Source organism: Dipodomys spectabilis, unplaced genomic scaffold (assembly GCF_019054845.1).
Source record: "Dipodomys spectabilis isolate Male_0828 unplaced genomic scaffold, ASM1905484v1 ptg000043l, whole genome shotgun sequence".
Lineage (NCBI taxonomy): Eukaryota > Metazoa > Chordata > Mammalia > Rodentia > Heteromyidae > Dipodomys > Dipodomys spectabilis.
Genome location: NW_024870720.1, coordinates 11,519,513 through 11,542,976, shown reverse-complemented (window position 1 = coordinate 11,542,976; position 23,464 = coordinate 11,519,513). Strand labels below are relative to the sequence as shown.

The 23,464-nt window shown below is 36.2% G+C and overlaps 1 protein-coding gene across 1 annotated transcript in view; it reads left to right on the top strand.

Annotated features, from left to right (window-relative positions):
* The window catches only part of Gabra2 (gamma-aminobutyric acid type A receptor subunit alpha2), a 112,868-nt gene that overhangs the window by 69,998 nt on the left and 19,406 nt on the right, over positions 1-23,464 (top strand). Inside the window, exons 5-7 of the mRNA XM_042678173.1 lie at positions 662-744; positions 5,810-5,953; positions 6,988-7,140. Coding sequence (XP_042534107.1) covers positions 662-744; positions 5,810-5,953; positions 6,988-7,140 — 380 coding nt within the window. The remainder of the gene's footprint in view (positions 1-661; positions 745-5,809; positions 5,954-6,987; positions 7,141-23,464) is intronic.

The following is a 23,464-nucleotide window of genomic DNA, read 5'->3' as shown; positions in this document are numbered from 1 at the left end:
TAAAGATTATTATCCACAATTATGAGAGGTTTTAAGCAAGCTTTTATGAACTAGTATTGGACTGTTATATTAACTTTGCTTTATGACTGGTGAAGAGGTCAAATGGAGCATAATGTTCTTTTCATACTATATTTAAATTTTTTCCCATTCAGACATAAAATAAATAGTGAGATTCGTGGAAAAGCAGCCCTTCAAAATGTACATATAGGGCTGGGAAGATGGCTCAGTGGTAGAGTGCTTGCCTTGCAGGCATAAGGCCCTGGGTTCGATTCCTCAGCATCACATAAGCAGAAAAAGCTGGAAGTGGTAATGTGGCTCAAGTGGTAGAGTGCTAGCCTTGAGCTGAAAAGCTGAGGGACAGCTCTCAGGTCCAGAGTCAGGCCCCATGACAGGCAAAAAAAAAGTGCATATAAATTTTTTGCTTCTCAAAGTGTATACAGAGTATACAATGACTGGGTAAAGTGTAATTTTAATGATTAGTACTATTACTTATATTCTTATTTTATGTAAGAAAATGTTTTGTGAGATATCTCCTAAATGTAATTAATTGTGAATTGATCTAATATGCAGCTCTAACTAAAGTCATAACGGACAACACCTGATGTGTGATGTTTCTTGTTTTGCCAAATTACTTAAACAAAGAGTGGAATTCTACTTTCAGGCTTACAGTGCAAGCTGAGTGCCCAATGCACTTGGAGGATTTTCCAATGGATGCTCACTCATGTCCTCTGAAATTTGGCAGCTGTAAGTACACGAAGGAAAGTGCATGTCTGGGACCAATAACATCAGGAACGCAATGGCCATACTCAAATTTGCAATTCTTCTCACATTATGGAATACTTAATACCTGTCTAGTAGCATACAGTAGTAAATGGAATGGTGATTGTTCTCAAGAAGCTAGTTGGGTAGCTCGATGATAGTCTCAAATATTTTCATTAGACTGTTCAAAGGATCACTCTTTCAATGTTAGTAAAGAACACTATGAGTAAAAAGAACATAGTTTTAAATGACTAACGTTAAGTCAGGAGCTCTTGGCAGGTTACTATAGATTATTCTCTTTTATCTAGAATATTTTTAAAAATAATAAATTTATTTTTCATTAGCCAAGAATGGATTATACATGGCAGATTCTATTGCTTTCCATCAGTCTGTTGCAAACATTTTCCTCCTTAAAATAAATGTAAAGGAGATGATGTCATTGGATTGTTACATGCAGGCTCATTCTGCTTACACAGAGCATTTCAAAAGGGCTCTGTGCCTTTGGCAGTTCTTGAGGTCACTGGGTTATGTCTTATATGTCAAGCAGAAGCAAGTGCACTTCCAGAATAATGGAAAGGGGGAAGGTCACGTCAGCTCTTGAGGCCCACAGGACACTTCCAGGCAGATTCAGAATTAAATCCATGAACCCAGCTAAGCAGCTCCTCTCTTGTGTGAGCATGTCCCCTTTTCCAACCTTTTTTTAGAAACTGTGCTTTATCTGACACCCCATCTTTATCCACTTTATGCGGCTTTTGCCTTTTTATTTTTCTTTAGTGAATAGAAGTGCAGAGCCCTCTCTTGATTAAGAATCTGTGTGACTGAAGCATGTGTCGAGAGAAGGGAAAGAATGATGGCTAATGGGAAGGCAAGATGCTCTAATAATTTTGATGATCATCATTTGGAGAGTGAGAAATTCAATCCTGTTTGCTCTGTATATCTGCACAAATGATGTCAACTCTCAGTTTCCTTTGAGAGCCTCTTCTTTGCTTAAGCACAGACCTTCTCTTTATTGTCACAGAAAGCATCCCTTCAATATTGTCATTCTTCCCCACACCATTTAAGACAGTCCGTCATGTTCCACAGCACAAACACAACACAGAAAAACCACAGCCCATGCAGCAAGGGCAAACTCATCAGCATTGCATCATAAGTGGCATTAGACGGAAACACAACAAGCCTTGGTACCACAGAAATTGTTCATCCAAGATTTAATAGGATATGGAATGGAAAGGATTTTTTAGTAGATGCTGCTGCTGCTGCTAATTGTTGTTGTTATTATGATAACATGTATAAATGGTGTGAGGTCTCAGTATTGAAAGTGAGACAGGCACTGGTGGCTCATGTTTACAATCCTAGTGATTCAGGAGGCTGAGAGATGAGGATCCCAGTTTGAAGCCAGCCTGGGCAGAAAAGTCCTGGTGAGATGCTGATCAATTAACCACCAGAAACTTGGAAGTGGTAGAGTACTAGATATGAGGAAGAGCTCAGGGATAGCACTCTGGTCCTGAGCTGAAGACCCACAACTGACCAAAAGAAAAAGAAAGAAAGAAAGTGAAATTAATTTACTTGAAAATACTTTACCTGCCATTGACAAACCCCATAAAGTGCAGGTAGAAAGCAATGGAATACTACATGTCTGAGAGTCTAGTTTTCTGATTCCATAATCATCAGGTTAACCCAAAGGTTTTGTTAAGTATTCTTTGCTTAAGTAGTATTTACATATTACGCTTTTTCACATTTGAGTTTGTACCTACCAGCCGCATATTTGTCTATTTATCCTTGTCCATAGCAAGTGGTTGATGCATAAATGCTAAAGGACTGGGCAGCAATTGAAGTGACAGACCGGGAAACAAGCCAGGGCATAGCACGACAACAGAGCATAGCTTGCCAGAAGCAAGCATGGGTTCTCTTCTAGTCATTCACTCGTCTCTCAATACAAATCCTCAAAAGTGATGCGTTTCTGAAAGCTTGTATACTTCTGTGTAAGAGAAGCATATTTTCTACATGCTCACTTCTTGTTGGTTTTCCTCATTCCCTTGATTTCATTTCTTCCTTAATGGAAATCTATGGTTTATTCTTTATACTACCCATAAAGAAATGTGGGATGTATCTATCCCTTTAACTCTTTTAGGATAAAAATGAACAGTTAAAAATAAGTTAGATTTTTTTTGGGCTACTAAATATGAGGAGTCAATATCATCTATAGACTGTAGTAGTATTAATTATTGAATAGAATTAAAATTATTTAAATCAGCCTAATTATGGTGGAATGTACAGTGTACATGTTGGGCAAGCATTTTTCTCTTCACACTCAATTGCCTTGGGGTTCGTCCTTGTGTTCATGTATCAGGGAGTGCCTCAAGTCCACATTTCATAACTTTGTGCTTTGTGTTCTCTTACTAGATCCAATCTAAAAACTGAAATGCAATGGATTCCTAACTAGTAAAATGCAGTAACTGCTGTTATATTTTTATTTGATTTTATTTATTGGTGATACTGGTGTTTGAACTGAGGACCTTGTGTTCTACCACTTGCCCCATGCCTCTTGCCCTGGTTTTCCTTTAGTTATTTTTGAGTTGGGGTTTTGCTTCCCATTGATGACTGAATGGTGGTTCTCTTGAGGACACACCTAGGCTATGGGCCACACACTATGCGTTTCTTTTCTCTGGGATGGCAGATATATACCATTGCCTTTAGTTTCTCTCTGTTGTTGGAGTTTGATAAACTTTTCGGATAGGGCTGGCCTTGAACTATTAGCCTCCCAATCTTAGTCTCCCATGTAATGAGGGGTAGAGGTATAACTCACTGGCATCTGGTTCTGCTCATTTAATAGGCAGTCAAATCGTGTCATTCATTTCCTATAATGTATTCTTGAGTTCTTCCAATTTCCATTTTTCATGTCCATGAATAGCAAATACAATATGGAGTTCATCACTGATCTAATCAGAACAAGCTGAGAATTTGTGATAGACATGAACAAGATAGACTTTGCCTGTCTTACTCATATCTTTCTCATTTCCAAAGAATGCCATCCGTTTTCTAAGCTTTCATTTCACTTATGTTTAAAAGTAACATGAAAAATCAAAAGTGGCATAATCGCAATTACTTTAAAACTCTTATAATTTATTGAGATTCACAAGTGAGGGATATCATGAAGACCTTCTGATACAAAGTGACACTTGCAGTGTAGCTTTTTGATGTGCTCAGTTGTATGGCATTTGAGATTTTTATGGAAAAGAGAGAGCCAAGATATGTATTCATGGGGAGAACAAAACAAGCCACTTGATCTGCAAATGATTTGCTTGATAACTGCATTACTAAGTTATTAATTCAGTCATCTCTGTAGACTCATTAGTCATTAATTCAAATTAATTACTAAGCAATTTAGACATTGGAACAACTAGAATTTATTAATATGCAAATATATAAATGTTTTACTAATAAACTACATACATGTAAATATATATGGACATACACACATTTTTAGAATCCTATTTAAAAATTGTTTCCTAAAATAATTAACTTGTGGTTAGAGATGAAGGCAGGTATAGTACAAACAATATTTCACTGATATTAATGTTAGTAACAACAGTTGGAAAGCCAAACAATACTGACATGTATCATGTAGCAAATAAAACACTCACGAGGCTTCATTCTATTATTGATGCTTGAATAGAAACTGACTTGTGATCTTAGATCTTCAATTTACATTCAGTACCCAGACCACCCTAGCAAAGTGGTAATAGGTGAGAAAATATATACGTGGTCTAGAAATGAAATGTTCAGCATCCTGCTGAGTTGCAGGCAAAGATAAGTCAAGAGAAAACTGGTCTTCTTTCTCCTCCAATTGACAAATGTGACCGTGATACTGACTTCTGTTCAAAGACAGGTATGACAGATATTTCTAAGTATTCACATGAGTAGAAGCACATGAAAGTTCTTCAAAAGGTCTTCACTGTAGCAGGAATTATTTTTTCAGTTGTAGAGAGAGACTGCCTGCATAAAGAGTTTATCTGTTCCCAATCAGGTCACACCAGGGGAAAGAAATGTCAGTGCAGAGGATGGTGAAGAACAGATAGGTTGCCTGCATTCAGCTCAGGAGACATCTCATTTCTACTAACTATGGGTCTTTGGCCAAATAAACCATGGCGTTATCTGTAGTCTATGTGTGTTTTGTACCTTAGGAAATGCATACCTTAACTGTCAAACCTTGGTCCCTTTGCTAATGCATACCTTATATTCATTGACTAACTTAAAATTAATCTATTTACAGACATATTTACAACTTAGTACAAGTGTTTAATGTTCTGATTTGTTTTAAATGCTCTGAAATTAGGGAAATGCGTTGTTCCATAAAAACTGAGTTTACCTGTTAACTAAGTTTCTTTTACATGCAGAAAACAATATCACTTTGGATTAAGTGGATTATTATTCTCAATTTATGAGTGGCCACAATGCCCAAATCAACTGTTGCCCTTGATTTTATTACTTGTTTCTCATCTTGACCTTCTGTCTTGATAAAGAAAACCATCTTAGAGCACAGAGATTTTTTTTTCAGGCTCTAAGTAGAAATTTGCTCTTTATTTATCAAAAGAAAAGGAATCACAGAGACAGCAGGACATAGGATGAACTAATGCAACCATATACTCACTAGATCTTATGTTGGAAATGAACTTTATAAATTGGGAGGGAGAGGAGTGGGAAGTGGTAAACGGGAGAAAATGAGGGATGGGGTAACAGTGTTTAAAAAGAAATGTACTCATTACCTTACTTACATAACTGTAACTCCCAGCTCTGTCCATCACCTTTGAAATAAATTTTTAAAAAGAAGTTATAATGAAAAATTTCTGATACTCATAATTGTCTCTTGCTTCATATACTTCAGATTAAAGTTTTAAATTCCAAGGATAAGTTTTACCATAAAATGTGACCTTTAAGCATTCTTAATACATAGCGATTCTCTTAAATATGCAGACTTTGCTGTTGTATTCAGTCTATTGGTGGTTCATATTAAAGTACTTAAGGCATTTTTTTTTCTGATTTTCAACAGATGCATATACAACCTCAGAAGTCACTTATATTTGGACTTACAATGCATCTGATTCAGTACAGGTTGCTCCTGATGGCTCTAGGTTAAACCAGTATGACCTGCTTGGCCAATCAATTGGAAAGGAAACAATTAAATCCAGTACAGGTTAGTAAAATGGATATAAAGAAATTTAGTCCCAAGAAAATCAATAGGTTAAAAAATCACTGAAAAATAGGTCAGATTGCTTTAAAACATTGGCTCTGAAGGTCCACACACTACCACTACTCACTGCTTGGGAGCTTTTAAGACATTGAACATCTTAGTCTGCACCCCTTCCAAAATCAGGGTTTGCATTTTAATAAGAACCTGAAGAGATTCGTGTGGATATTAAAGTTTCAGAATTGGCCTAAATTATACCACATATTCAGAAAATGTTTGTCTTCTCAGCCCAGTCCATTTGAACATTTATATTCAAACTTCTTATCACTATTTCCATACTTTTCTAATTCTTTTCACCTCATTCTGCATAATTTGAGATTTTAACTCTTGATTTATTGATAATTATTATTGGCTTGCGTACAAAGTTGTTTCTAAAGCCATTTCTGAGGGCCACCCTTATCTAAGAAAAATGAAGTCATGTGGACTCATTATCCTACATGCAGTGACAAAACTGGGAGGGTGAGAGAGAAAAGAAGGTAGAGGGACGATCAAATGGAATAGACTGAAGCAAATGAAAAGAGACGCACGGCAGAGAGAATTGGTGATGTGGTTAGAAGTAGAACATCTGGGCCAGAAGACTAGATTTGGAGATGAGGCCAGAGACCAACATTCAAGGAGTCTGGGTGGACTGAATTAGATCAGTCATACCACCCCTGGGAATAGGGCACCTGAGCAATCAGGATAACACACTATCAGAGAACCTTCACGCATGCCTGAGTCCTGAGAAGTACACGTGGTATTAGCAAAGCTAATACCATGTCATGGAGCCTGGTATTCTACAAGTCTCTTGGTACTATAGATTTTTACATTTTAGTACTTTTGCTGGGATAATGAAATATCTCAAGTTGGTATGGTTTCCAGATATATATGTGATCATTTTATTGATCAGTGACTATACTTTTCTCTAATCCCTTCCATTTCTAAAATGTTCAAACTATTGACAACTAGAGTTCTTTAAGCGTCTTAAATTTTTCTTCCAGGTGAATATACTGTAATGACAGCTCATTTCCACTTGAAAAGAAAAATTGGGTATTTTGTGATTCAGACCTATCTGCCTTGCATCATGACTGTCATTCTCTCCCAAGTGTCATTCTGGCTTAACAGAGAATCTGTGCCTGCAAGAACTGTGTTTGGTGAGTGAATGCTGCGCCTGTCTTGGTGTAGCACATTATGTTTCAAAGTGAACTTTCCAACATTTCCCTGTCGTCATTCTCACATCTGTTTGTTGTGAGCTATGGGTGAGGCAGTAATGATTTCACTGCAAGCATGAGGAGACTGAGGTTCAGGAAGGTAAAATACAGAAGAGTACCACACTTCTCATAAGGAGTTTAAATTCTAGGCAAATATCCTGGAAACTCATTCTGTCTCTTTGCTGTTTAACCACATGGCTTGTGAGCATTTCTGTCCTTGCTAGTTCAAGAAGACTTTTCATAAAAATTTTATTTCAGAATATAACATATTTCTAGTCTTCTTATAAACATAAGATTTTCCTTTCGCTGTTAAATGACAAATATAATGTTAGTCCTTTAACGTAGGAAAAAAAGAGAGAGGTGAAGAACATATTCATGTCCATGAGTATGTCTGATTTTCTTGATCAAAACTAGATAGAAGGATTTTGAAAATCCTCCTATTTTCAAAATTAAGTGTATAGAATATCATCCTTCTAGATTTTCTGGTTTTAATTTGATTTTGTTTTGATTTGAAATAAAGGATGTTTGAATTCTAAAAAAGACAGCCTGAGTAAGAGGAGAAGTTATTTTGTTAGTGTATGAAATATTAAAGTCTACTTTCTTAATTACAACCATGTGGGAGCTGGGCACTGGTGAGTCATGCTTGTAATCCTAGCTGCACAGGATACCAAGATGTGAGGCTCATAGTTCAAAGCCAGCCTTGGCAGCCATGGGCTCTTGTGTTTAACTAATCAGCAAAAAGCCAAAAGAAGAGATGTGGCTCAAGAACACCAGCCTTGAATAGAAAAGCCAAGCAAGAGCACAAAATTTTCACTTTAAGCCCCAATACAGGCAAAAAAAGAAATAAGCAAACCCTTCTAAAACAAATTTTAAAAGGACAAAGGCAGGGTTACTTTTTCTAAAATGCATGAAATTAAGGTGAATATTTTTATTATTTTACAGCTACACAGATTGTCTTTGTGGTTTTAATCTGTTCATACAGTCAAGAAAGTTATACTGAGAATATATTTTGTAAGGTACTTCACCAGTCCCTAGAGATTAAATTTAGATAAAATATTGTAACTTTCATTCAAATTACTGAATTAGATGGATGACAGCAGACTAAGTAGAGAGAATAATGGCAATATGGGATAAAGTCATGGTAGAAAAACATATAAAATTGGAAAAGGAGATTACAGAGACAGATGGAAAGGAATAGCTAATGGACAATTATTTAAGCAAATGCTTGAAATCAGTTGGATGTAACGTAAGATGGAATTCTGCCTCTCTAGTACAAGAGGATCCAAATGGGTATTGTTCACTTTTCCCGTTTCCAGTTTCCAAATATTTATGAAGATTTCTTTTCATTGCCCAGCATACAATGATTCACCTTACCTTGAAAATAACCAGTAAAAATCAAGGATATAAGTATGGCTCAAATAGTAGAGCACCAAACTAGGAAGTGTGAAGCCTTGAGTACAAACCACATTATTTATAAAAAAATATTGAAAATAGATGATTATAAAAATGTGGCATGTATTAATAATGGAATACTATTTGTATACAAAAGGATCAAGTGCAGATATATGCCACATAACTGATGAACATTGAAAACTTTATGTTAAAATTTAAAAGCCAGAGTTAAAGGTCACAGACTGTATGTTTCCTTGTATATGAATTATCCAAAAGAGGCAAATCTATAAAGATAGAAAGCCAATTATTGGTTATCAGTATATAGGTAGGAAAAAGGAAACAGGGTGATTTCTAATATTGTACATTTTTTTTCCTGTGGGCTGATTGAAAAAAAACTTGAAAATACAGAAATGATTGTTTCAGAACACTGTGAATGCATAAATGCCACTAAATTTAATACTTTAAACTGATGAGTTATGCCTAGTACTGATGTATTAGACCTGTTATCCTAGTTACTCAGAAAGCTGAGACCTTAGGATGGCCATACAATACCAGTAGGGCTTTTGCCAGCTAGGGCAGACAAATCCAAGAAACTCCATTTCCAAAAAAAAAGCTGGACTTAGAGTCATAGAACAAATGGTAGAGCATCAGCCATGAGCAAAAAAAAAATCTTAATTTTCAATAAATTCACTAAAGATTGAGTATTTCATTTAGAACTACTCCAAACGTACAATGAACTAATTAGAAGATGATAGGTCTTATTAGGTGATGAAAGTCTAGGTAATTTTCTGATGTTGACTTTTCAAAAATTATGACTTCCATATCAAAATAACAAAAAAGTCCATTTTTAAACAATAACAATTTGGGAAGCTTCCATCTGTTAGTACAAAATAGCATCACTTTCTATTTTTCCCAGGAACAACTATCTCAAAGGCACAGAATGCTTTATTTTAGTCAATTATGACTTTGTTTAGAAACTCTCTTCCATAGGCACAGTCACCCGAAGAATATTTGGGAAACCTGCATTTGTATACTTTTGAGTTTGGGTTGGATCTACACTATCCATCCTCTGCCTCTTTGTTCTAGTAGCTTAACAGGATTTGAAAAACAAAATGCCAAGTAAGAATGATAGGCTATGATATCAACCCTGAGCCTCTCACTAAATAAAAAACAACCAAAAAAAACCCAAAAAACTTATTTGTATGTTAAATGAATTTTTGTTCTACAACAATTGTGAAAAGTCATGAGTGTTTACATATTAACTATCTCTCAAGATTTCAACTCAGAGAGGTCTTTCATGTATGTTTCAATTTTTGCAAATTATTGACTCAGAGACAAAAAATTTATCATAGCCAAAAACAACAGAAAATTTTTCATTTAAATAAGGAAATGAGGTTAAATGATGTTCAGAGCATTTATGTTTGTAATAATTATGTAGAAATTAAAAACAAATGAAATACTGAGTCTAACTGATATTACAGAAAGACCTAAATTTATAGATCAGTATTTGACTCATGAGATAAAATATAACTATTTATTAATTTCTCACAAAAGGTTGTAAGGAAATTGAAATCTTACATTGAATTAAATGAAAGCAAGATTTTTATAGCACAAATCATATATACATAGGATATTATGATTTTTGTCTCCATTCTGTTTTCTATTCATCATCTCCACTACAAATGTTTGAATAAGTAAAAGTTGTTAGTGTCATGGCTGCCCAATATACAAATGTAATAAATGTATGTACATTTTTCAGAGATTGGAGATAGTTATTAAATGGAAAATGAAAATCCAGACTATATTTGAGCATGTCCATTATATATGAATTCATTATTATAGAGGATGAAGTATCTAAAAATCCATATTTTCATGTAAATGGAAGCTGTTCTTAGTGGGGAAAAGCATTCTGGGTATAATTTCTGCCAGTTATTCAGAATGCCTTTTAATATGAATATGACTTTTTATGAACACGTATAGATACATGTTTTTTTTTTAGGGATGGGCAAGTGAAAGATAAACATGCAAAACCTGCCTAGACTAGACTGGTAGGCTGCTGGCTTCCTTACTCCAAGTCGCCTTCCTTCCTGTGCTGTTTTCTGCTTCCTTGTGTGGGTGAACATTATCTGACTGATGCACAGCAGTTACCTAGGCAAAGTTTCTACCCACTCTAAAATTTTCACTTTAAATTCAGTCAGGCTTACAATGTCTCTCCCTGGTGAGAGATCATTAAATCATCTCCAGTTTCTCTGATCCACAACCTTAAATAATCCACCTAAGCTGAAACATAATATACCCCCCCCAAAAATACCTATTACAGTTAAGAAATCAATATACCCTGAGAGACAGATTCCAAATTTCTTAGCCTCTCAGTTATTTCTAGCCTTCATGCTGTGAGAAGAATAAGAAAATCGTGCAAACAAGACAGTTGTCAGAGATGGCGATATTATTTTAGAATGTTCATTTGTAATATTAGAGACTGGATTTTATGTATTCATTTTTATGTATTCCATTCCTTTTCTAATTATTTTATCTTTATTGTAAAGGTGATGAACGGTGGGGGGGCGGTTACAGTTACATATATTAAGGTAATGAGAACATGTGTATTTCACGTCTTTTGTGGTTAGGTACAATGTCTTTCAAAGATTGTAATTCAAAGGAACTGCCCTTGTATCTTGTCATGATAAAAGTCTCTTCTGGCTGGGAAGGTGGCTCAGTGGTAGAGTGCTTGCCTTGTATGCATGAGGCCCTGAGTTCAATTCCTTAGCACCACAGAAGCAGAAAAAGCTGAAAGTGGTGCTGTGGCTCAAGTGGCAGAACGCTTGCTCGCCTTGAGCTGAAGAGCTGAGGGATAGCGCTCAGGCCCAGTGTTCAAGCCCCACAACCGACCAAAAAAAAAAGTCTCTTCTGATTTCCTCTTTGGTATTCATGCCCAATCCATTCCACACTGAGTGAACACCTATTTGTCAGCACTGTTCTTGCAGCTTATGAAACATACTTGAACCAAAACCAACACAAGTCCCTTTGTGATGAGGAATTTGCTCCCTGCTTGTGTTGAAGAAAGGACAAGGGTCAAGTTTGGATGTTGTGCTTTCAAAGCTCTTGAGAGTAAAACTGTGTCCTCATCGCCTACCAATCTCTCTTTATGACACTAAACTTCTGGCTCTCCTTCTTTCAGTTGTGTAACATTCAAGAGTGTATATAAATAAGAAGTCATTGTGAAAAATTATGACATCACTGATTCTATATTCAAAGTCAAATCAGTTTTGGATATTGGGTATCTGTGTATGCTTTCTTTCCTGTTATTTTTGTCTTAATATGATATTAAATATATGAAAGAATAAGAACTAATATCATATAAGATGTTCAGTAGGGAGTAGATAGTTGGTAAAAAGAGACAGGAGGTTTAAGTCCTTTACTGCACACAAAGTTCAAGGCATGTGCAAGGACACTACTGCACATCATACATACAATTTAGAGTAATTAAAAATCAATGGATTTTGTTTGCATTGGTTATTTTTATTCTTTGTTCTAGGGATTTTTCTGACTCAGATTTACTTTTATACCAGAGAACCTTTTCTTTCTTTCTTTCTTTCTTTTTCTCTCTCTTTCTTCTTTCTTTCTTAATTCCTTTTTCTTTCTTTCATTCTTTCCTTTTTCCTTCTTTGTTCTCTCCTTCCTTCCTTCCTTCCTTCCTTCCTTCCTTCCTTCCTTCCTTCCTTCCTTCCTTCCTTCCTTCCTTCCTTCCTTCCTTCCTTCCTTCTGTATTGATATCCTTGGGCTATGGTTTGGCTTTGAAAAAGCTATGTTATCACTATATTCTTACCAGAAGGAACAGGAATGTGGAAATGTATGTGGAGAGAGGCAGACACCTTCTAGCCTTCTGCCATGCAATGAACTTGCTCAGAAATCTCTATGTGGTTTTTGCATATATAAGCTTTGTACCAGCTGCATTCGAGGCTGCTGGTTTGTTAGACAAGAGTTCACCAGCAGTCCACCAGCTCTCCACTAAAGACTACCAATTTGGCCAATAATCTACATGCCTTAAATTATTTGATTTTATCACCAGAAAGCCTGAGAAATTGTCATTTTGAGTAAATTCAATGTTATTGTATTTTAGGTTGACTTTTTGTTATATTGGCTCTTGTGTCTACCTTGGTGCAAATATACTGTCAACATAGAAGCCAAGGTGATCTGTAAGCCAGATCATTTCATTCCTGTGCTCCAAATTATTCCTTAGCTCACAGATATATGAAAAATAAAAGCCAAAGGCTCAAGAGAAATGAGTATGTCCTTATTTAGTGTGAACTTCTCCTCCAAACTCATTCTTTTGTCCCTCCTCATTGTCTCCCTTCATCTAACATCCACAGTGGCAAACTTTTAGTTAAGGACTTAGACATTTACCTACCACCTTTATCTTGGCTCTCTCTTTCTCCAGACATCTGTGTCATGAATTCTTGTTCCTCTTGAAGTCTTTTCTCAATAATCATATTCTCATAGTTACAAACTAGACAAGCTGATTTACAAGTGGAACAGTTTGCCATCCTTATTGCTTTTGCTTCTTCAGGCAGACCTACTCTATTTTATTTTTGTCCATCACATATATTATCTCTAACACTCTACCAAAAATATGTTTAGCTCTCTCTCCCTAATGAAAAGTTTACTTCAGGAAGGCAGATATTTGTTTGTTTGTTTGGGTTTTCCTCTCTCTTTTTAACTAAGAAGAACATCGGGCACATAATAGGTTCACAATAGGTATGTGTCAACATTGGTGCATGCTGGATAAGAAAAAAGATTTCTATTTCACAGGTATTTTAAAAAAAGTATTCTTGCTGGCTACTTACATCTGTGTTCCTAACAAAGCTACTCAGGTGGGTGAGATCTGAGGATCATGGTTTGAAGCCAGCATGGGCAGGAAAGTCAGTGAGACTCTTTTTTGTTGTTGTTGCTCTTAATGTATTTTTTTTTATTGTAAAGATACTGTACAGAGTGGTTACAGTTACATGAGCAAGTTAATGAATCCATTTCCTATCAAGCATTGTTACCTTCTCCTTTATTTTTCCTCTATCATCCCTTTCCTCTCCACCTCCCCAACTTCTCCCTCCCTGCCCCCCACGTAAAGTTGTAAAGTTCGTTTTTAACATAGTGTTTTGTACATATCATTGTTTTAATGGGTCATCCTGTAGCCTTATTTCATCATTTTGTTATTTCCCTTCCCCTCCGCAAGTTAGAAAAATGTATATACAAGATACAGGCCACTGGAATCAAATACAATGACAACAGGGGTTGTACCATGAGGGAAGAACATACAAAGAAACAAAAAAATCACAGAGTACATTGTAAGTACATTAAAAAGAACAACAATAAAGATAAAATATCTTGTGTCCCTATGTTGGGGTTCATTTTGCTTAGCATCAGGTTATATGATCATATGTACATAGCCTTTGACCTCTTCTGCTTGTCCTAGTTATTGCAGATAAGGGAAACCATGGAACCTGTTTCTTTGAGTCTGGCTTACTTTACTTAATATAATTATTTCCAATTAACTAATCAGAATAGGCAGGATGTGGTGCTGTGGCTCAAGTGATACAGTGCTAGGCTTGAGCACAAACAGCCTCAAGGACAGCACCAGACCCTGAGTTCAAGCACAGGACTGGCAAAAAAAAGTGTTTTCTATAGATGAGAAAAATTGTACCATTGCATGTTCTGAGCATTAATATATAGTTTTATTGAAGTGAATAGGACCACTTAGTAACCATAAACAATAAGTTTCTTGTATAATAGCCATAATGTGTTACATAATTTGGAGGGAAGCAGTAAATGATTCCACTTTTGAAAATAATTCTAAACAGAATACTTTAACATAGTTATGTGTGAATTTGTACAATTATATGGGCTAATCTTTCCCACTGGTTATGAAAAAAAAGCTGAAGTTTTGGTAAAGCAGAGCCTTGCTGGTAACCCTTGAGTGGAACTGAATTGTAGATTCCCCTTTAGGGGTATGATCTTCATTTACCCTATCTTGCATCACTCTATTGCTCACTTGGCCTGAGTTGAATTCCTGCCTAGTTCCTGTTGTTATATTTGTCCTCTGTTGAGCAGGGATGCAGGGATAGGAAAGAGTATTGCACAAACCCAGGACGAAACAACCATTGCCCAAGAGAAAACAGCAGGAAGTCACATGAATACAGGTTTCACCTGTCTACATGGAAGTCAGGGCAGCCAGAGAAGAAGATATCAACAAATTGAATTGGAAGTTGGTTAGGAGATGACAGAGGAAGGAGAATGTCTTATGATGGCTGGATAGGATACAGAATGTGCAGGAAGCCTAGGATAGGGCAGAAATACTTTCAGCCAAACTCATTCCCGGTCCTTGTCTTCCAGAAGTCATGGGCTTCATGGTGCTGCAGGAGCTCACCTGGCAGTGCAGGACTGACTCTGGCAGAAGGCAGCACATGCTAATCAGATGCAAGCTGCCAGCCCATCAGCTGCCCTCCTCCCTGCTGCTGTCAGAGTCTTGTCTTTGTCCACCCCACCACCAATTAGGAATGTGACTGAAGCACAAGCCACTAATAATCTATGGCAAGGGAAATTAGAGAGTCTTTCTAGTTCCTCTTCAGGCTGAGAAATCGTACTCAGTAAAGCTTGACTGATAGGAATGAATTACTATGATGTGATGGAAAAGGCATAGGATCATTAAAGTATATGCAATTGCTTTGTTGCTTTTTACATTAATTTTGAAGTTTTGATAGGGATAAGTAATGATTACCTTAGCATAATTGTAATTCCTCATGACATAAGACCAGTTAACCCACTTCCATTTACTAGACTGAAATCTATGAAACAATAGTGATGACATACTAAAAAAATAGCATATATTAAACATCTTCTATATTTAATACATTGAGCAGGGCATGTTAAACATGCTAATTAATTCAGAAATAAAAAGACTCCACAGTTAGGGACAAGAATGTTGAGACACAGAATTGTTAAAAGGCTACTGCTCAATTATCAAACAACAGAACAAAGAAAGAACTTGACCTAAGAATGATCTGACTTTAATGCCACTCCATTGTGCCAGCAAATTACTTTTTCCTCTTTTTATTTTTTATTGCTGGTCCTGGGGCTTGAACTCTGAGCCTGGGTGCACTATCCTTAAGCTCCTTTTGCTCAAAGCTGGCACTCTACCACTTGAGCTACAGCACCATTTCCAGCTTTTACTGGAATTCATTAGAGGTAAGTCTCATGGACTTCCTTGCTCCAGCTGACTTCAAACCTCAAAGCTCAGATGAATTTGGATGATTGCTTCATACTTGCATAATTTCTTTCCACATACCAAGTTCACTAACTGTAGTTCAGAATCTGAATAAAGGGTTGGATTTGTATTCTAGTTAACATTTTGGGTATTTTTTATACCTTTACCTGTAACAGAACTTGTTACTGTAAGATTACAGGGATAGTAAGTAATAGAAAAAAAAGGCTTTCAAAGTTCTGTTCTATCCAAGAGAACTAGTCTGAATTTTTATGGACAATTAATCTGGTTAACGTGTATAGTTACTTACGTTAGCATTGACTTGGTCATTAGAAATCTTGCTCTAATCTGAGGTAAAGAATTTGTTTATCACTTTTGATGATATTTACTAAACTCATGCCCCATAGTATCTTGATCTTAAAATTTGCCTGTGAAGACTTTATAAATATATGAGGGAGATTACAGTGTATGTGTGTGTGTGTGTGTGTGTGTGTGTGTGTGTGTGTATGTGTGTGAGAGTGTGTGCGAGTGTGTGCATGTATGTATACTGCTACTGTTGCTTAAATTTAAGGCCTCATGCTCATTTGGCCTTTTCTCTCAAGGCTGGCTCTCTCACATTTGAGCCACATTTCCACTTCTGGCTCTTTGGTTGTTAATTAGAAACAAGGGTCTTTTAGAGTTGTCTTCTTGGGCTATCTTTAATCTGGGAATTTCAGATTCCATCCTTCTTAGTAGCCAGTACTATAAGCATGAGCCACCAAGGCCCAGTAAAGAGAGATTGTTCTTATTTTGTTTTAGTTTTATTGTTTCATAGATGCAATCTTCATCTATGTTTGAAATCTTAATGTAGAAAATAATGACTTCTCTACTGTGATCATTGTCTTTTTACAGGATTAGGTCACCACTAAATAGTGAAATATTTACTTTCACTAGAGCAAAATTATTATAAGTACATATTTATTCTTAGCCTATAATTCTCAAAAAAGAATAAAAACTATTATTTATTTTTAATATGGTCTATTTTTTAAGAAAATAATTTCCAGCTGGGTGACTTTTGTGATAAAATTCTCTAACAGTGCATTATTCATCATGAATAACATAATCTCTTCTTAGTTAAATCACCTCAGGGAGTTATAAGAAATCTCCCAAACTATTAACATTTACACAGTCATCCTACATCTTATAGCAATACAATTTACAAGATTGAAATAGAAAAGGAATTGATAGCAATAGGGAATTTGTACAGAAGAAAGCTTGCTTTGGTCTGCTGTTCTTTTATTGTCTCACTACAGCCATGACAACCATATTATTTTAATATGAAAGCATATAGTTGCAATATCATTATGTCTCTTGGAAGCTGTCAAACCACGTGGGGTGAAGGAGCAGGCATATAGAGGTTTTAGGCATGTATATTTGACCATTCTTAGACCAAAGCTTTCCTAATTCAGAAACTCTAGTCCATTCTATATTCCATGTGAACCTGGATGTGAGTCACACTAGATTGCTTGGAAATCACTTTTCAAGTGCAACAGATTATGATTTGTTACATTATTACCACAAGATATTGGTCTTCAGTCATAATAATACTGCTGAAAAAATGTTAGCATCAGGCTATCATATTTTGACTAACTATAACACATGTTAGTAGTAGCAATCTAGGAACAGAATAGTTCCATTGATGTAGGGTTTAATGGGAGTAGAATTAGTGAATCCACTTGAAAAAGATCCTAGATTTTGTTGGAATGATGGAACAATGGTAAAGAATCTAGTTTAAGGCTCCATTGCTCTTTTTGTATGAGCCACATTAAATTCTCTCTCAAGGTAAGAAAGGATTAGCTAAGTCAAAATAATGATATTAAAAATAATAACAATAGCAACAACACAATAATAATAGCCAAGTGCCAGTGGCTCATGTCTGCAATCCTAGCTACTCAAGAGGCTGAGATGTGAGGATCATGGCTCCAAGACAGTTTGGCCAGGAAAGTCCATGGGACTCTTGTCTCCAATTAACCACCAGAATGCAGGAAGTGGCACTGTGGCTCGAAGTAGTTGAACACAAGCCTTGAGTGAAAAAAAACTCAGAGACAGTGCCCAGGCCTTGTGTTCAATCCCCATGACCAACAAAATGAATAAATAATGGTAATAATAATAATAATAATAATAATAAATATCACCACTTCAGGCTTTCTTGGTAGCTAGTTAATAGTGTCCTTTGATTTTTTTTAAACTACCACTAGATGGGACTCTTGTGTCCCTCATTAGTAAGTTCAGTCCTTTTATGCTACTTGCTTGGGGGTCAAATGAGCTTAGTGCCCTGCATCCTGTATATACACTTCTCTAATTCGGGGAGGGGGAGGGAAAAAATAAAATGCTTAAATAAGGAGACAGGTTGATACAATGAGATGTACAAAACACTATGTTGAGAATGAACTTTACAACTTCAGCGAGGGCGAGGGTTGCGGGGGGGGGGGGGGGGGGGGGGGGGGGGGAGGGGTGGTAAAGTCGGGAAGGGTAGTTGTGGAGGAGGGAGGGAAGGGATGGTAGGGGGAAAACAAAGGAGGAGGCAACAATGCTGGATAAGAAATGTACTCATTAACTTGCTCGTGTAATTGTAACCCCCTCTGTACAGTATTTTCACAATAAAAAATTGTACAAATAAAAGAAAACAAGAAAATTCTAAACTGTGTAGTAGATAGGTTCTATAAATGTTATAAATGTACATCATACTTCCCATTTTAGAGATACAATAGTAGAGGCTCAGAATTAAAGGAGCGATGGGGGAAGAAAGAGAGAATGGTATTTGTAAAGCAACTTTATTATACTAGGTATATATACTTATATTTTATCTTCCCAACCATCCAGTAAAACATATGTCCATTCTAAAGGTGAGGAAAGGAAATTCTATCTATCTATCTATCTATCTATCTATCTATCTATCTATCTATCTATCTATCTATCTATCTATCTATCTATCTATCTATCTATCTATCTATCTATCTATCTACCTATCTACCTATCTACCTATCTATCTTATCTATCTATCTATCTATCTATCTATCTATCTATCTATCTATCTATCTATCTATCTATCTATCTGTTTTAGGGTTTGCATTTAGTGTCTGGGAGAGGTCCCCTTAACTTTTTTTTTTTAAAATTATTTTATTGTAAAGATGCTTGCTGTACGGAGGGGTTGCAGTTACATGAGTAAGGTAATGAGTATGTTTCCTGTCCAGCATTGTTACCCTCTCCTTTGTTGTTCTCCCACTATCCCTTCCCTCCCCCATCTTCCCTGCTCTTCTCCCACAAAGGTGTAAAGTTCATTTCCAATATACTGTCTTGTGGGTATCCTTGTTGCAATGGGTCATCCTGTGTCCTTGTTTCAGCATTTTGTTATTCTCCTTCCCCTCCCCAAATTAGACAAATGTATATACAAGATGCAGTGTACCAAAAGCAAGTATGGTGGCAATGAGGGATATACTGTTGGTTTTTTGTTTGTTTGTTTGTTTGTTTTTTCCCTAAAACCTGGTGCTCTCTGGCTTGAGCCGTAACTCCATTTCTAGAAAGAGGAAAATCTTGAAGCTTAGCAAGTTCACATCGTTGCTGTGGCGGAGGCATGGGCCAAACCTCTCTCTGGTTTTAGTGTCCATTTTTCTCTAAACATATCTTTTCACAAAGTATTATTTATCTACTTATTAGTAATTTATTTACATATTCATTTGTTTTATCCTTTAGCAAGGATTTATATTAGTATATCACGGTAAAGTAGAAGGGGGAAATAGAGAAAAAGAGAGAAAGAATCTTGTTTTGCTCTCTCCATGCAGGAAACAGGAGTTAAAGAGCCCTTCTTAAGAAAGTTAAAACACTTCAGTGCATAACAAGTTTGAAAACCTATAATGATCTCAGAGTGTGTACCAGTAAAATATAGGTGTTAGACCAATGATATTAAAAGATAAATGATGTGGCTATGTAAGTGACCTTGAAAACTTATAATACAGTGGTAAAACATGGGGAGTGTAGAGCCAGGCGGTTTGCTTTTCGATCTTGCCACTAGTGTTTGTAACAGTAGGATCTTCAGAAAGTTTGTAAAGCTTGCTTAGCTTCAGTTTCCTTGTGTCAGTGAGGATAAACTATGCACCAGGTTTGCTATGATGACTGTAGAAATACATGGAAACGAGAGGAACTGACATACAGTAAGTGCTTTATGTCATGTTTTTAAACTGTTCTACTTAGAATAATGAAAGATGATGAGACTTATGGACAAAGTCATCAATTACATTTTCCTGTGGAAATCATGTCTGTTTCATTCTAAGGTTTATACAGTTCTGAACTTATAGGTCTCTCTGTTTTCTTAGTGTGACTATTTACAATTATATGAAGTTAATTCTTTCATCCAAGAAAACAATGGACAATGAATAGCTACCATGGCTGGAATATGAACTGAGTGGCAGTACTTCAAGGAGAGTATTTGCCTTCAAGCTACACAGAGTGTGTGGCCGTAAGACAGACATGCAAATAAGTGAGTGAAATAAAGGGTCATAGCTGCTGGAGAGAAATAGTACAAAACATGCTAATTGCAAGAAAAGAGAAGCAGTTGTCTCTAAGGAAGCCAGAGAAGCCCACAGGGAAGAATCACATCAAGCTTTGTGGATTAGCCTAATGGAAAAGGCCAAATGTAAAGCACAAGGCACCCAGATATCAAGAGCAACATGGAATATGTTGTGAACAAGTTCCATATCTATGTCTATATTTCAGACATGGATTTATGTTATTTAAGCATGGCTTTATATCACATTTTAAGGCTACTGAGAAGTACTTTAAGGGTATTTTTTTGCTTTTGAAAAAATAATTTATTTATTTATTTATTTTTATTGTGAAAATACCGTACCGAGGAGTTAAATTACATGGGCAAGATAATGAGTTCATTTCTTATCAAGCATTGTTGCCTCCTCTTTGTTTCCCCTTCCCATCCCTTCCCATACTCCCCCCATTTCCCCACCCACCAAAGTTGTAATGTTAGTTTTTCAACATAACGACTTGTACATCTCATTATTGCAATGGGCCCACCTGTATCCCTGGTTAAATGATTTGTTTTTGCCCTTCCCCTCCACAAATTATACCAACATCAAATATAGTGAAAGCAGGGGTTATACCGTGGGGGAGAGACATACAAAGCAACATAGAAATCATCTTATAAACAGGTTAGAAAGAATCGCATGAAAGGAAAAATTACATTTGAATATTTATCTTAGGGTTCATTTCCCTAACATCAACTTATCTGACCTTTTCTGCTTGACTCAGACATATACTAGTTATTGCAAATAAGGGAAACCATGGGACCTATGTTTCTTTGGGCCTGGCTTACTTCATTTAATATGATTTTTTCCAAGTCTTTCCATTTCCTAACAAATGGGGCCATGTCATTCTTTCTGATGGAGGCATAGAATTCCATTGTGTATATGTACCACATTTTCTTGATCCATTCATCTACTGAGGGGCATCTGGGTTGGTTCCATATCTTATATTTTAAGCAAGGAAGTAACATAGGCACATTTTAGTTTGGATTATTAGGGTAAATATTGCATTCAATAAATCAAATAATGGAGTGAGAGTGTATGCAGTTATTTAAATAATTAACATCATTCAGATGACATCCAAGGGGGTGTATTCATAACACATGTGTGTAATGTGAATATATGTACATTATGCACATGGATGTATGCACACAAGTATACAAGTAATGAATTGTAATATATTAAGATGCATTATGGCATGGGAATGTTAAGAATGCTATCTGATAACAGATAGGACTCAAATTGAATTGGAGAATTTCTTTATCCTCACAACTTGGGGTTCCACACTGTTCCCCACATTTTGAATCACATATTTAGTATGTGTGAATATATTTTCACATTAATGCTGACTGCAAAGATACTTCATTTTATACATGAAGATCTTTGACATCTTACTAATATAATATCTAGGACATACAAATGCAAAATTGGTTTTATGTGAGTAACATTGTGGGAATTTTTCTTACTTTCAATCTTATGATTTTTCTTCTTTAGTTGAAAACATTAAAAATACTTTAGCCTAACTGTTTTCAAAAGTATAATGAGCCAGGCTCCGGTGGCTCATGCCTGTAATCCTAGCTATTCAGGAGGTTGAGATCTGAGGATCATGGTTCAAAGCTAGCCTGGGCAGGAAAGTCTGTGGGACTCTTTATCTCCAATAAACCACTCAGAAGACTAGAAGTGGTGCTGTGGCTCAAGTGGTAGAGTGCTAGCCTTGAGCTGAAGAGCTGAGGGACAGTGCCCAGGCCCAGAGTTTAAGCCCCAGGACTGACAAAAAAAAAAAAAAGTATAATGAAAACAGTTAAGGTTCGGGTCAGAGGATTTAGGCAAACTTCAGATACATAGTGATTAAATACTTTGAATTCTTGAATTATCATTTTTAGCAGGTTATTTCAAAATGATATTGACACAACAATATCATAACATCCTTCTAAAATTGCATTAAAATTCATTTTAACTTAGATTTATATGTTTTCAGATTCCTCTTCTGAAGAGTAAGTGATAAGCCAAACAGTAAACTACAAAAGGAACTGAGTTACCCATTTAAAATTTTCTGGCCATATTTAGAGAGTTATGAATTTAACTTGAGTATCACTCATCTGGTGATGTTAGTTTATTCCTTAATTCCCAAAGATCACCTATATTCAGAAATAAAGGCAACATCTTAATACAAAATATTACCCAGTTTTGATTATTTTTCAATTTCAACTACTCAGAACAAAATTAAAAGGAAAGAAAGAAAAAAAAATCTAGAAAAAGCAAAGGATAATTTTTTTTCTTCCTCTGGTTTATTCCTTGTAATCTGTGTTTCTGTTTTCAGTACCCTTTTGTCTTGTATATACGTTTATCTGGTTTGAGGAAGGAAAGGGGAATCACAGAAAGATGGGACAACACAATCATGATGCTCACTAGACACTGTTTTAGAAGTGAACTTTACAACTTGGGAGAAAGGGGAGTCTGAGGAAGGGAAAGTAGGAGAAAATGAGGGAGGGGATTAACATCGTTGAAGAAAAAAATGTACTCATTACCTTATTTATGTAATTGCAACCCCTCTGTACATCACCTTTACAATAAAATTAAATAAGAAAAAAAGAAAACCAAAAGATAAACTTCTGACTAATACCAAGGTAAGTTCTAACAGGATCCTGTATTCACATGAGGGCCCTGAGCTTCAGATTTCAGGGCTGACATGTAAAGAGTTTGCAACTTGTCACCTCTGTCCTTACAACACGATGAGGCTGAGCACACTGGAGACTAGAGACTTTTAATGCATTCACAAGAGAGTGGAGGTGACAGGCAAACTGCCATCCCAAATTGTGAAGAGGCAGGCATGCTCAGCGCCATGCCGCCAAAATCTCCTTACCTGGAAGAAGCGCTGCAGACACCATATGCTGCAAGGAACACATTCACTGTAATTTTGATGAATTGCTGGGGATTGAGTTCATCCTAGTGTGAGAACAAGAAATTCATCAAGTCCGCCTTTATGATAGGGATACCACATGTTCACTGGCTTTAAGTGTAAGAATCTTACCAGCTCTTCCAGGTAAAAGGT